The sequence below is a fragment of the Xenopus laevis genome, chromosome 2L, assembly GCF_017654675.1.
Source record: "Xenopus laevis strain J_2021 chromosome 2L, Xenopus_laevis_v10.1, whole genome shotgun sequence".
Classification (NCBI taxonomy): domain Eukaryota; kingdom Metazoa; phylum Chordata; class Amphibia; order Anura; family Pipidae; genus Xenopus; species Xenopus laevis.
This window is the reverse complement of record NC_054373.1, coordinates 69,279,356-69,294,073: the sequence shown is the minus strand read 5'-3', so window position 1 is coordinate 69,294,073 and position 14,718 is coordinate 69,279,356. Positions and strand designations below refer to the sequence as shown.

General features: G+C 38.8%; 1 protein-coding gene across 1 annotated transcript in view; it reads right to left on the bottom strand.

Annotated features, from left to right (window-relative positions):
• Nucleotides 1–12,200, bottom strand: part of LOC108704549 (synaptophysin-like protein 2) — an 87,541-nt gene extending 75,341 nt beyond the window's left edge. Inside the window, exons 1-2 of the mRNA XM_041582000.1 lie at nucleotides 11,547–12,200; nucleotides 11,392–11,460 (exon numbers count right to left, since the gene is read on the bottom strand). Coding sequence (XP_041437934.1) covers nucleotides 11,392–11,460; nucleotides 11,547–11,612 — 135 coding nt within the window. The 5' untranslated portion in view covers nucleotides 11,613–12,200. The remainder of the gene's footprint in view (nucleotides 1–11,391; nucleotides 11,461–11,546) is intronic.
• Between the last annotated feature and the right edge of the window lie 2,518 nt (nucleotides 12,201–14,718).

Here is a 14,718-nt window from a genome sequence, read left to right as displayed (position 1 = left end):
AGCCAGGAGACAATAAACTTCTTGGATCTAGAAATAAGGAAGAATAAAAACAATGATTTCCTGGATTTTAAAACCTATTTCAAAAAGGTAGATGTCTGCAACTATGTATTAAGCACCAGTAACCACAATCCCACATGGCTCCAGAATATTCCGTATGGACAATTCTGTCGTCTAAAGAAAAACTGCTCCAATCCAATAGAGCTAGAAGGCCAAATGAATTATGTGTCAGAACGGTTTAAACAGAGGGGGTACAAAAATAAACTTATCCAAGAAGCGAGAAAACAACTAAGAGGAATAGATAGAGTAGATTTATTGAAAGAGAAAAAGAAAAAGGAACCAATTAATGAACAACTAAGTTTATCGTTCATCACTTCTTACACCCCGGGGGCACAAGAAATAAAGAGGATTTTAAATCGACATTGGAACATCCTGGAGGGAGATGAACTCCTAAAAGGGAAAATCCCCCAAAAGCCAAGGGTAATATATAAAAGGGCAAACAACTTAAGTCAAATAATAGTACGTAATTTCATCCCTACAGAGAGAACACAAATTAAAAAACCAAAGGAGGAGTGGAAAGGTTTCTTTCCGTGTGCACTCTGTAAAGCCTGTAAGTACGGGAAGAAAAGGACACAATTTATATCCAATGTGACAAAAAAAGAACACACCATTGATCACTGTATTAAATGCACAACACAAAATGTGATATATTGTTTAGAATGCCCTTGCGGCCTTCAATACATTGGCAAAACTAACAGGAAATTAAGGGAAAGAATTAACGAACACATAAGAAATATAGAAAAGGGAGTCATGAATCACAGTGTGTCAAAGCACTTTAAAGAGTGTCATAATCAGAAAGCCAAAGATTTGAAATTTTGGGGTGTAAGCATAGTACAAAAAGATTGGAGAGGGGGAGACTTAACAAGGAAAACATTACAAGAAGAAAGCAAATGGATCTACAAAATGCACACATTCATACCACAAGGGTTAAATATAGATATTAACTTAAGAGCTTTTTTATGAAAGATACTTAATATAAAAACAAACAAAATGTAAACAGGGAATAGAAAAGCAAAATAATAACATAAGGTGAATACATGTAGGAGAGATCAATGAAAAAATATATGAACTGAAAGTTTTTTATGAAAAAAACAGGAAAAACTACATTTCCCATGATTCTCCTTAATTGTTGCCTTTATATGTTGCCAAAAGATATGCATCATTTGTATATATATATGTGTATGAAAACAAAGCTTATTGATTTAGAAAAAAAAAAGGGGGAACTACATCTCCCATGATCCCCTCTGATCATTATCCTTATACAATGCTAAAAATGTGCCTTTTTTTGTATATATACTTTGGGCTGGATTGTTGTATTGTGGCTTAATGGGGGTTTTTAGCCAGAGGGGTGATGAAAAGGAGGTGCAGGAGAGAGATATACTGCCTTTATTATAATGTTGAGAAGACTGAGAGTTAGCCAAACCAGAAGTGAAGACGCTGGAACGCAAGCTGGAACGCAAGCTGGAACGCACAAACCGGAAGTGAAGGCAGAAACGGAACGAACACGCTGGAAAGGCCTTTAAAAGGAAGGATACAAACAAATATGGCAGAGACGCCTCTGAGGAAGCTGGTAACACCCAGCGAAACGCGTTAGGCATAGTTTGGGGGACACAACAACCTAGATCAAGGCACCTGAAGTGAGCTGACAAGAGCTTGGAGTGAGCTAACAGGATTGCCCCTGGGGACCCCAGAAAGACTGTTGTTTGGACTCAATGCGCAAAAACCCGCAAGGGAAATGTGAGTGTGAATTTTAATTGTTTTTAATTATGTTTTAAATAAACGGTGTTACACTATCATCGATTTGTATTCCTGCTTGGGAACTCGGAAGGAGTGGTGAGCGCTGAAGGAGGAACCCGAAAGAGATTCATGTTAAATACACCATACCACGGCAGTGGTTTGTAAGTAGGCATTTTATACAGAAGGTGGAGGCATCTGCATCTTTGGAATATATTTTATTTCACAGGAAAAGCACTTTTCTTTTCTTCTGTCCACCTGTATTGCCACTCTATACCCTCGTTAATAGCCATTTAAAGAAGAAGGGGAGAACACATCCACTTAACATCCAGTGCACGCACGGGGTGATATTTCACATTTGTGAACATATTGCGCTATGTCTGTTTTTTATTTCTGTTGCCACAGGCGCTGATCACTTCTTATACATATCCCTTTTGGGGGGTATATATATGTTCGATTTTGGATTCATATACAGTTGAGAGACTGTGGAGGGGTCGGCAAGAAATATTCTAAGAGACTGACATTTTATATTGGGCTGCATTTTGTAAGCTATATATTGTTTTTACTGTTTTATTCTCTCATAAAAATGTTAGCTTTTAGGAACAGCAGAAATTATGATTTGGAAGAAATCTTCCAAACCATAAATACAGATACCAGCGATCCATCGGAGCTGGTTGATATAGAACTAGTAGATCAGTTCCAAGACCTGGAAAAACTAATGTTGCATGGTGCATGGTGGGATAAAACTACTTTACAAAAATATTTAGAACATAAAATCACCCCAAGGGGTTTACGAATTAAAAAGAATGCCACTTTTGGAACTGATAACACAGAATTCCAAAAAGAGTGGGAAGAAATCCTGGAAAATTGCACAAATAATCTAATTAAACTCATTGTTAAACAAAGGAACTTGGAACTGATAAAATATGATAAAGAGATCAGTGAATTGCAAAAGAAAATGAATATATATGAAAATACACGGGAATATGAAGTGTTGGAACAAGGAATAGTGAAGAAATTAGGTGAAGAAGAGAAAAAGATAATAGGTATCAAACAACACAAGTTCAAAAGGGATAAATATGATTATAATAGTGGACAAATAAGGGTGTGGTCACAAAGGGGAGGCACGAATGTAGAAAAAGATACACAAAGGGCAAACCAAGCCCCAGGGGAGAAACATTTTTTAGGTTACACCAGGGAAAGAGACACCAAGAACAAAATGTATCACAACGACAAGGACACAACAGGGAAAGAAAACAAAATAAAGAAGGGAATGTCACAAAACCAAGAAAGGTGGGAGACAACCACAAAAGGAAAAACACATCAGAACACACAAGCACTTGGGGAAAGAAAAAAACAGACACCTTGGAAGGAACAGAATCACTGGCATACACAGGAAAGGAGGGAAAGGGGAAAGGACAGACACCAGGAAAACTCATGGGCAACACAGAATTTCAGGAGGAGGGAGGAACCAGAGGAATGGATAACACAGACACACCAAGAAAGGGAAACATGGAGGTGGAAACAAGGAGGAGAGGAAAAAAGGGGGGCACAAAATCAAAGAATCCCAAGACAAGAAGTAAGGAGGGGAACTTATTAGGAATATTTAATCTAAGCAGCATTAAATTATCAGAACCCGAACAGAATGTTTTGAGTAAAGGACTAACGTTTGCACCCACCAACAGGCTCAATGGTTTTGATCTATTCGTGGATGCAGAAAAACACATTAGAAAATTGAGACTAAAGAGAGCCTTTAATAATAGTGAGATCATAAATAGAAATCCCCCTCCACAAAATACACAAGAAAAACCCCGATACTATCATACGGGTTTAAAAAAGAAGTCAGAATATATTCCAAAGGACGAAAAAGGCCCTTATATTCAAATATACGAAAAATTGGTAAAACAAGACTTAGACATATTACAAAAAAAGTGGGCAAAAAAACCGATGAAACACAATATCACGAAAAAAGAGAAAGAAGCCCTAAAGGGCCTACAAAATAATAGGGACATCACTATCAAGCCGGCGGATAAGGGGGGCGGCTTGGTAGTGATGGACACAGAAAATTATAAAACAATGTGCATGGATCTCATTTCAGATAGTAATACATATCGATTATTAGTGGGGGATCCCACAGAGACTTTCAATAGAAAAATAAAAATAATAATTGATAAGGCAGCACAAGAAGAAATCCTAGATCAGAAGGAGAAAGAATATCTGTATATGAAAAATCCCAAAATCCCGGTCCTTTACTGTCTGCCTAAAATACATAAGAATATAAAAAATCCACCAGGCAGACCCATCGTGTCCGGCATAAATTCAATATCATGTAATATGTCAGAATACGTAGATAAAATACTACAAAACTATGTATTAAGTTTGCCTAGCTACTTAAAGGACTCAACTCAAGTGATCAGAGATTTACAGAACGTAAAATTAAAACAAGGAACATTTTTATGCACTTTGGATGTTAAATCTTTATATACTTCAATTCAACACGAATTAGGAATAAGGGCCGTAACACACTATTTGGAAAAAGACCTAAATATGCCGACTAACCAAAAGGAATTCATAATAGAGGCCATTTCCTATATACTAAACCACAACTACTTCTGGTTTGGGGATAAATACTATTTACAGATATGGGGCACCGCCATGGGAACGAGATTCGCCCCCAGCTATGCAAATCTGTTCCTGGGACACTGGGAGCAGTATAATGTAACATCTAAGCTGGGGGGTGATCTGGTCCTATGGCGGCGCTTCATAGACGACATAGTGTTTTTGTGGCAAGGGTCGGAAGAAGAAATGCTAAAATTTGTCAATGACATTAATAAAAATGATCAAAATTTAGAATTCACCTTAATCTATAGCCAGGAGACAATAAACTTCTTGGATCTAGAAATAAGGAAGAATAAAAACAATGATTTCCTGGATTTTAAAACCTATTTCAAAAAGGTAGATGTCTGCAACTATGTATTAAGCACCAGTAACCACAATCCCACATGGCTCCAGAATATTCCGTATGGACAATTCTGTCATCTAAAGAAAAACTGCTCCAATCCAATAGAGCTAGAAGGCCAACTGAATTATGTGTCAGAACGGTTTAAACAGAGGGGGTACAAAAATAAACTTATCCAAGAAGCGAGAAAACAACTAAGAGGAATAGATAGAGTAGATTTATTGAAAGAGAAAAAGAAAAAGGAACCAATTAATGAACAACTAAGTTTATCGTTCATCACTTCTTACACCCCGGGGGCACAAGAAATAAAGAGGATTTTAAATCGACATTGGAACATCCTGGAGGGAGATGAACTCCTAAAAGGGAAAATCCCCCAAAAGCCAAGCGTAATATATAAAAGGGCAAACAACTTAAGTCAAATAATAGTACGTAATTTCATTCCTACAGAGAGAACACAAATTAAAAAACCAAAGGAGGAGTGGAAAGGTTTCTTTCCGTGTGCACTCTGTAAAGCCTGTAAGTACGGGAAGAAAAGGACACAATTTATATCCAATGTGACAAAAAAAGAACACACCATTGATCACTGTATTAAATGCACAACACAAAATGTGATATATTGTTTAGAATGCCCTTGCGGCCTTCAATACATTGGCAAAACTAACAGGAAATTAAGGGGAAAGAATTAACGAACACATAAGAAATATAGAAAAGGGAGTCATGAATCACAGTGTGTCAAAGCACTTTAAAGAGTGTCATAATCAGAAAGCCAAAGATTTGAAATTTTGGGGTGTAAGCATAGTACAAAAAGATTGGAGAGGGGAAGACTTAACAAGGAAAACATTACAAGAAGAAAGCAAATGGATCTACAAAATGCACACATTCATACCACAAGGGTTAAATATAGATATTAACTTAAGAGCTTTTTTATGAAAGATACTTAATATAAAAACAAACAAAATGTAAACAGGGAATAGAAAAGCAAAATAATAACATAAGGTGAATACATGTAGGAGAGATCAATGAAAAAATATATGAACTGAAAGTTTTTTATGAAAAAAACAGGAAAAACTACATTTCCCATGCTATATTGATGATCTCTTCTTCATTTGGAAGGGGGACATCACACATCCTTTATACACTTCCTTAATACTAATAGAGCCGGCCTTCAATTCACCTCGCAACACCATCCCACATCCATTGATTTTTTAGACCTCACTATCTTCACAGAACATGATCAGATAAAAACCAAAACTTTTTTTAAATCTGTAGATTCCAACAACTTCATCCACTTCAAAAGCTTCCATCATCGACCCTGGACTCAGAATACACCTTACAGTCAGTTTAGACGCATTTATAGTAACTGTTCCGATCACCACGATTATACCACACAATCCCAAATACTCACGAAAAAATTCTTAGCAAGAAAATACCCGAGAAAATTAATCAAAGACGCCTGTCATCAAGCAAAACAACAACCCCTTGATCAGAATACCACTACCATAATCAATACCCAATTCAATCCACCCCGGTTCATTACTCAATACAGTAAAGAACACCAGGGAATCAGATCCATACTTAACAAAAGATGGGAAATTCTACTTCAGGACCCATACTTAAGACCCCTACTACCCGACAAACCATTAATCACATACAGGAGAGCACCAAACCTTAGGAATTTATTAGCTCCCAGCAGGCTCCGCAATCCCAAGACCAACAATAACACACCTGATCAAGTACCACTGACATTGGGCTCCTGGTCCTGCCACCGCCCCCGCTGTTTAGCCTGTTCTTTTGTTTCCAATACCTCCAATTTCATGTCCACGGTTACCAATATCCAGTACTCCATAAAAAACACATATCCTGTCAGTCTAAATTTGTAATTTACGTTATCACCTGTGCCTGTCATTTCCAATATGTTGGCAGAACCACACAAGAGGCCCGGAGCCGGATAGGTCAACATAAAAGGAATATTTTGAACAAATTCCCCATGCACAGTGTTTCACGTCACTTTCACTCAGCACACCAGAGCAATCCCGACACTTTCTCCATCACCCTTATAGATAATATCAATGAGACAGAACCGGCGGCATTTGAAAAACTTAAAAAACTTGAGATGTATTGGATCCAAACCCTAAAGACACTCGTTCCTGAAGGACTCAACGAGGTCTTAGAGAAAATTTATTAAATATTAACCCCCATAATCATATCCGTTCTGTTCCGTTAACACTTTTAGTCAGTCCTCTCTTTTATGGTTCTTTTATATATATTTTTAACGAATTTTTTACGTATTTACGACCTACAGTCTCATGTTTTTACTGTGAATAAACAACATATATTTTATTTTTGATTCAAACTTCCAATGTTTTAGAACATTGGAATAATAAATAAGGTGGCATATGGTATATTCTATATATCAATGTACTATATTTGATCACAGTATCTGATACTTTATGGATGTATGTTTTTGATTACAATTTTTAATATATGTTTTAGATCATGTTTTTATTATTCTGTATAAGCAACCTGTTTTTGCTCCATATGGTTATTATTCAGGCATCATGCACTATGGCACTCTATTTTAATAACCTGCCCTGATTTTATAGCCGCTTGCCCACATCAATATGATCAACACTCCCCTATTTCTTATATGTGTACCCTCACACACTTTTATGTACCTATTTCACTACTCTGCCCCATCCAACATGGCGGCTAAGTAACCCCCACACTGCCCCTCCCAACATGGTGACTATTTACTTCCTATACTATAGTATTGAACCTTTTGCCTTAACCCCCGCCCCCCTATGATGCACTCCCTATGATGCACTTCCTGTTTGTAAGATGCTGGTTTCCCTCCAAACTCTCACTATAAAAGACACTCAGGCGTCCTTCGCCGGCACAGAGGCGCTAAGTGTGTATACTACTGCCAGATGGTGAGTCTTATTTATTACCACACACCACTCTATGCCTTATCTGTTTTGTTAGTTATGACTTTATATTAACTTTGCAGCCCCACTATGTTTTTGCTCACTGCACTTCCTTTTTACCCTATTTACTGCACTTCACCTGTATAATTGTTGTATCCTTTAATACCTATCAACCTTTACGTTGGTATATCCCAAAACCCCCACATTTTTTAATAGCTAACCAATCCCTGCACCATACCTTTATCCCAGAATAATGACTACCATACATATTTTTGTAATACTAAAAAAGCTTTTGTTTTGATGAATAAGCATACAGCATACTATTTGTCACTTTGGTCTCTGAAATTCACAGCTATAACTCCTATGTTTATTGCCTGAAGAAGCGGGTCTGAGCCCGTGAAACGCGTTGCACTGATTGGAGTTCGTTAATAAATTTTGACTGCTTAATTACACTCGTTTTGTGTCTGCTTGGAGGAGGTAAGTCCACTACTGCCTCCTCTGATTACCAAGTTTTGGTTTTTAAACTCGTTTATATCCTTTTATTCTTTTGGCGCCTCTGTTCTTTTTATACATTTGCTATAAGTTCTGGGTCATTTGAGATCACTAAATCAAGAATAGCATTTTTTCTGGTAGGCTCCTCAACAACCTGTGCTAAAAAATTGTCGTGCAATAAGTTTATAAACTTGTTCCCATTAACTGATCTGGCAGTACCGTTGCTCCAGTCAATATCTGGGTAATTAAAATCCCCCATTATCATTACTTTACCTAAACTAGCAGCCTTTTCTATTTGCATTAGGAGCTTTGTCTCTTCCTCCTCACTTACATAAGGGGGTCTATAACATACTCCTACAATTAATTTGCTGGATTCTTTACAATTGGTGAAGAACTCCACCCATACGACTTCTGCCCCCACATTTTCTAACATAACCTCCTCCTTTATATGAGCTTTTAAATCCTGCCTAACATACAGACATACCCCTCCTCCTTTTCTATTGCCTCTGTCCCTCCGAAACAAAGTATAGCCACTGATATTTACTGCCCAGTCATGCGACTCATTCAGCCATGTTTCGGCCACACCAATCACATCATATTTTCCTTCCAACACCAGCAGCTCCAGCTCTCCCATTTTACCAGTCAGACTTCTTGCATTTGTAAACATACATTTAATACTGGTACAATATTGAACATATGACATGTGGTCCTCCCTATCCTTAACAGTATCCCCAGCCAAATCTCCTCCCCCATTTTCCCTTTCTTTGCCCACTATCTCATCTAACCTGCCTTCCACTGAATCTTTTACTGAACCCCCCCTTCCCACACCTAGTTTAAAATCTCCTCCAACCCTCTAGCCATCTTCTCTCCCAAAACAGCTGCCCCATCATCATTGAGGTGCAGCCCATCCCTAGCAAAGAGCCTGTAGCCGACTGAAAAATCAGCCCAGTTCTCCAAAAACCCAAAACCCTCCTCTCTACACCAATCTTTCAGCCACGCATTAATCTCCCTATGCTCCTGCTTAGTGTTGCTCGTGGCTCAGGTAATATCTCGGAGAAAATTACCTTGGAAGCTTCAGCTTTGCACCTAGTTTTTTAAAATCATTTTTGAGGACTTCACCACCTCCTCTAACTTTGTCATTGGTACCTATGTGTACCAAGACCGCTGGGTCTTCCCCAGCCCCTCCCAATAATCTGTCCACTCGTTCCACCACATGCCGAACTCTAGCACCAGGCAAGCAGCAGACTGTTCGGCATGTAGGGGCCTTGCGACAGATTACCCTATCCACCTTTCTAATAATTTAATGCCCTATAACTAGAACCTGCCTTTCCTTCCTTGCACTCCCCCCACCACCCATATTAGAGCCACTGCCTCCCGGGGTGCTCCGAGAGTCAGCCTGCTCCATACACACCAGTTCGGAGTTTTCCTCCCCAGCATCTTCAGCCAAAACGGCGAATTTGCTGTATTGGACAAACTGTGGCCAGCCCCCCTACTCTTCTGTCCCCTACTTCCCCTCTTGACTGTCACAAACCTTCCTCCCTCATTAGCCTTCACTGCCCATTCTCCTCCCCCCACTCCACTAGCCCCTGCCAGTGGTTGCTCTTGTTATAATGGACTTCATGAGAAAATAATATTAGTGAAAGAGACTCTAATAGTTATCCAAGCAAGCCTTTGTAAACATGGTTATGCTAAACAAAAGAAAGGTTTGGAAGACAGTTGGTGTTACTAAAACAAACTAAGAAGAGAGTTATCTTCCCAGACTGAATCCATGTAAAAAGTGTTGACAATCTCCAAGGAAAACTAGTTTAATAGAAATTGAGTTTACCGGAAATATCCATGGAACACAGTGTACAGCGGCACCTAATGGATGGTGTTCAGTATAGTACATTACTGTAATTCAATAGATGCCTATGGGACTTGAAGTATCTCATGGTCTACAGCGACTATTACTGGACAGTGTTTCATCCTGGTTACAGGATGTGTACAAACAAACTGTAGTGGGCTACAGCCTGCTTGTCATGGAGAGCAAAGGGATAAACAGTAACTGGAAGCTCCTCCATTTGGTCTACACACAGAGAAGAAGAAACCAAGGAATGAGGAATAGGTGGTGTATCTGAAGCCATCTAGACATAACACAATATGCACACACAAAGTCATTAGGTTAGAATAGTTAAAACATACCATATAAATAAGCCTTGTATGTTGTATGCTTCCTTCATTATGAGATTTGATTTACATTATGATAACTTGTAACTTGTTGTAATTGTAGTAGTTAATTGTAGGATGAATAAACTCTTATGTCCATAAGTTACCAAAGTCCTCATATGTTGTCACAAGTATAGAAATATATGGTCCAGAGTTAAGTGAAAGCCTGACAGGTTATAGTCGCAAACCCAGTATTAAGGGGGGCTTTATATACTGTAGTGGTTCATAGTAAAGGGAAAGCCTGACAGGTTATAGTCGGAAACCCGATATTTAGGGTGGCTTTTTACAGCTCTGCGAGCCTGCAACACTTAGATCACATGCCACACTCGCTTTGAATTCACAAGGTTAAGGTTTCAAATCATTATGCACATGTGTGTGCCTCAACATGGTCGGTCGAACCAGGAGTTCCCTCCCTGTTTTTTTTTTTTGTAGCTTTATAATTATTGAAACAGAACAGTTTTCAATATCTAGGAAACACAAATATGTGAAAATTTACATACAAGAAAAATACATTAACCCTCGATATTCGACTGTCGAAGTAAAATCCTTCGACTTCGAATATCGAAGTCGAAGGATTTACCGCATTTCCTACGATCGTATGATGGAAGGAAAAATCGTTCGATCAAATGATTAAATCCTTCGACTCGAACGATTCGAAGGATTTTAATCCATCGATCGAATGATTTTCCTTTTATCAGAAAATTGTTAGGAAGCCTATGGGGACCTAGGCTAACATTGAGGTTCGGTAGGTTTTACTTGGCGAAGTAGGGGGTTGAAGTTTTTTTTAAAGAGACAGTACTTCGACTATCAAATGGTCGAATAGTCAAATGATTTTCAGTTCGAATCGTTCGATTCGAAGTCGAAGTAGCCAAAAAAATCATTTGAAATTTGAAGTTTTTTTTATTCTATTCCTTCACTCGAACTAAGTAAATGTGCCCCCATAGTGTTAAGGAGTGCAGAGGTAATTGTGTAATACAAATTAGCACTCCAAACTTAAAACAGAAACTTTGTAACACTTACCCATTCCAGCAACTTAATAAATCCTAATGGCTCCTCTAACCTCCTCCAGCATAGTCCGGCAAATGGGTTCTAATGGGAGGGAGGAGAGATCAGTATTTGCCCAATTCATACTGAAAACTACACCAAACGTCACATAATCAACCCCTTCTTGCTACCTTCTTGCCAAGTCCTGCAAGGCCCCCCTCTCTGTCCATTGATGAGGAGGAAACTGCTGTTGACATGGTCCTTATTTAAGGGTGCCCAAGGGTAAGTGGCTGGAACCCAGTCATCTGAACAGAAAGGCTCAATTATCTAAGTGACAGGAGTGTGTCTGCTCCTCTTGACCAGATTCTATAAACCTGTTACTTTTTCCTGTACCTACCATTTTCTCTCTCTTACAGCATGGCACAAGTCAATCTATAAATCCAGTTCCTTAAATGTATATAGTATTTGTTTTAGGCAGAAAGGTCCTTATATAACTGCTTGCTGTAAAGTGATATCACTGTTCCAGTTTATATTCTGTAAATATGGCTAAAAATCCTGTTATTTACTGAAAGTTTGATTATTACCTATTTTAAAATATTTCCTACTACTTAATTAAGTCACATTCAATCTGCCAAAGTAGTTGTATATGTCTTCTCTTTCCTGTGCCCCAGACTCACTCAGCCCCTGGCTTTCTGCCCTTTCTGCCTCCTCCCTCCATTCTCCCACTGTCACCTCCTCACTCCCTCTCTTTCTGATCTCTGATCAAAAAATCCTAATAGAGAGAGGGACAGTGTGAATGCAAAGGACACCTGATCCTCACTTACACACCCCATCCCAAAACAAGGCATAAGAAGAAACCAGTCCTAAGATAGGGAGATGTTGGGTGGTGTCACATAGGACTATTTCTAGGCTACAAATAATGAACCCAAACAAACTACAGGAACTTACAAGCATTTCTTTTATTAATAATTTATATATAATTTAATAATAATAACATTGAATAAATAACTAGAGATCTGTGGGCATTAAATGTAAACACACCAACAAGAATCACAATTCAGTGATCAGAACAGTCAGTGTTAAGAGTTTCTTTGAATAAATAATATATTTTGGAATGATTTTTTTCATTGATCAACCACCTACAATCTTGATCAGCAGTATCATTATCAAATTATGTATAGACTTTTCTTATATATAAATATACAGGGTATATGTCTGTCTTTCTAAGAGGAGTAATTGGAGCAGCTTTGGGGGATGGGTTATAATCCAAATATACCTAAAAGAGAAAAGATAGAGACTTTTATATGAACATTATGAATAAGTACAGTTTTGGTAAATGCCAGGAACTGGTAAAGCTAACACGAAGGGCAGTCAGGCATAGAATAACTAGGGATGCACCAAATCCAGGATTCGATTTAGGATTTGACCAAGTTTCTGCTTTTTTCAGAAGAATTCTGATGAATCCAAGTGTAAGAAATTGCCATCTTGATTTTGTTATTTAATATGAAAGCTGTTGTTCAGGGAACATACATGAAGCCCTGATTATCATAACAAAGGTTTTCCTGTGATTACTAAGGCCTTTGTCTGCGGTGGGACCATAAAACTGGTGTATGCGAGAAAACTTGCTCAACAGGATGCAGACAAGTTGGGGGTTTATCACAGCATCTTGGCAGTTGGGAGGGTTTCTGTGGGGGCAGGTGAGAACCCAGGCTAAAAGAACACTGGACAAATATGAAGAGAGCTGGGCAGCTGAGAGGAGGCAGTTAGAAAGCTGGAGAAGCGTGGGACAAGACAACATGTGAGGAATGAAGACCAGAGGGGAAGACAGAGATGAAGCTGAACTCTATTCCCCTACCTTTTTGGTAACATCAATGTAGACTTGTGTAATGTGTAACTGTAAATATTGTAATTATTGTTTAGTCTAAGTGTAATCATTTATGTAGAACAATCAATTGATTTATTTTACAATATATCACTTTAATATACGCTCATTGGTGTGGATTCATTGTCTGCTTGCTCAAAAGAACCAGAAACCCTAGTAAGTGGGTTGAGGTATATTATTAATAATGATATAATATACTATAGAAACTAACAAATGGCGAGCCAGGCAGGAGTTCAATGCATGGCATTTAATCCATATTTATGAGTGTGTAATATTGTGTATTAAATTAATTGATTGTTTTGTGTTGTTTTAATTGTTGTTAAAATAATCATGGAGGTTTTAGCTAAAAAGATGGCCATGGTCAAATGCATAGGAGAGATTGTTAAATGTATGCAAGGATCTCCAGATCCATGGGCTAAGGCTCAAGATTATGTGTCCAAGGCAATTCATGACAAATTTCTGCCTAAAGGTGGCCATACACGGGCCGATAAAAGCTGCCGACAGACCGAGTCGGCAGCTTATTGGCCCGTGTATGGGGGCCCCCGACGGGCTTCCCCGATCGAGATCTGGCCGAAAGTCGGCCAGATCTCGATCGGATGGGATTAAAAATCCCGTCGGATCGCGGGCGCATCTGTTCGTTGATGCGGTCCCGCGATCCGACCGCCCGTTTGGCGAACGCTAGGATCCGATCGTTGGGCCCTAGGGCCCACGATCGGATCAGCCCAATATTGCCCACCTCAAGGTGGGCATATCGGAGGGAGATCCGCTCGTTTGGCGACATCGCCAAACGAGCGGATCTATCCGTGTATGGCCACCTTAAGTCAAAGGGTAAAGGTGCACTGGTTTATGCTGCCTGTTGGATAGCAGAGCAGTATAAAATCTTATCTGTGCAAAAATGGAATCTTGAAGAAAAGGTTCATTGCTTAAATGTGTTAGTAGATTCTCTAAAATTTTCTGTAGAAAATGCCGCTGCTAATTACAGTTAGCAACCAGCACACTACTGCAGAATACAAGCAGGTTTGCATAGAGAATGAGCAGCTCAAACAAAGGCTGAGGGATGCAGAAAGTTTGAACCTTTAGAAAAGCAGGGGCTGATCAATCTAATTGCAAATATGAGCTTAAACAGTTAAAGGCTCAGTTAGGAGCAAGAGATTGTGTAGTTTCTGCAGTTAAAGTAGAGAACACTGCTAAAAATTATGAAAGACAGCAATATGAATTGTGAATTAGCAGTCAAAAGTAAAATGCTAAAGGTGGATTGTTGTAGACAGGCCAAGCCTCCTATAGTGACATTGAAATGTACAGAAAATAGAACTGCGTTACAAAAGCAGGACGTTCCTAAAGTACAGGTTTACAAACCTATTCAACCCAGGAAGCAGCCTGGCAGTGAAAGGGTGTTTGCCATAAAGGCTACCCACCCTGAGAAACAAAGTGTGTATAGTACAGATAAAAAATGTACACAAAAGAAAGTGTTTAGATGCTAT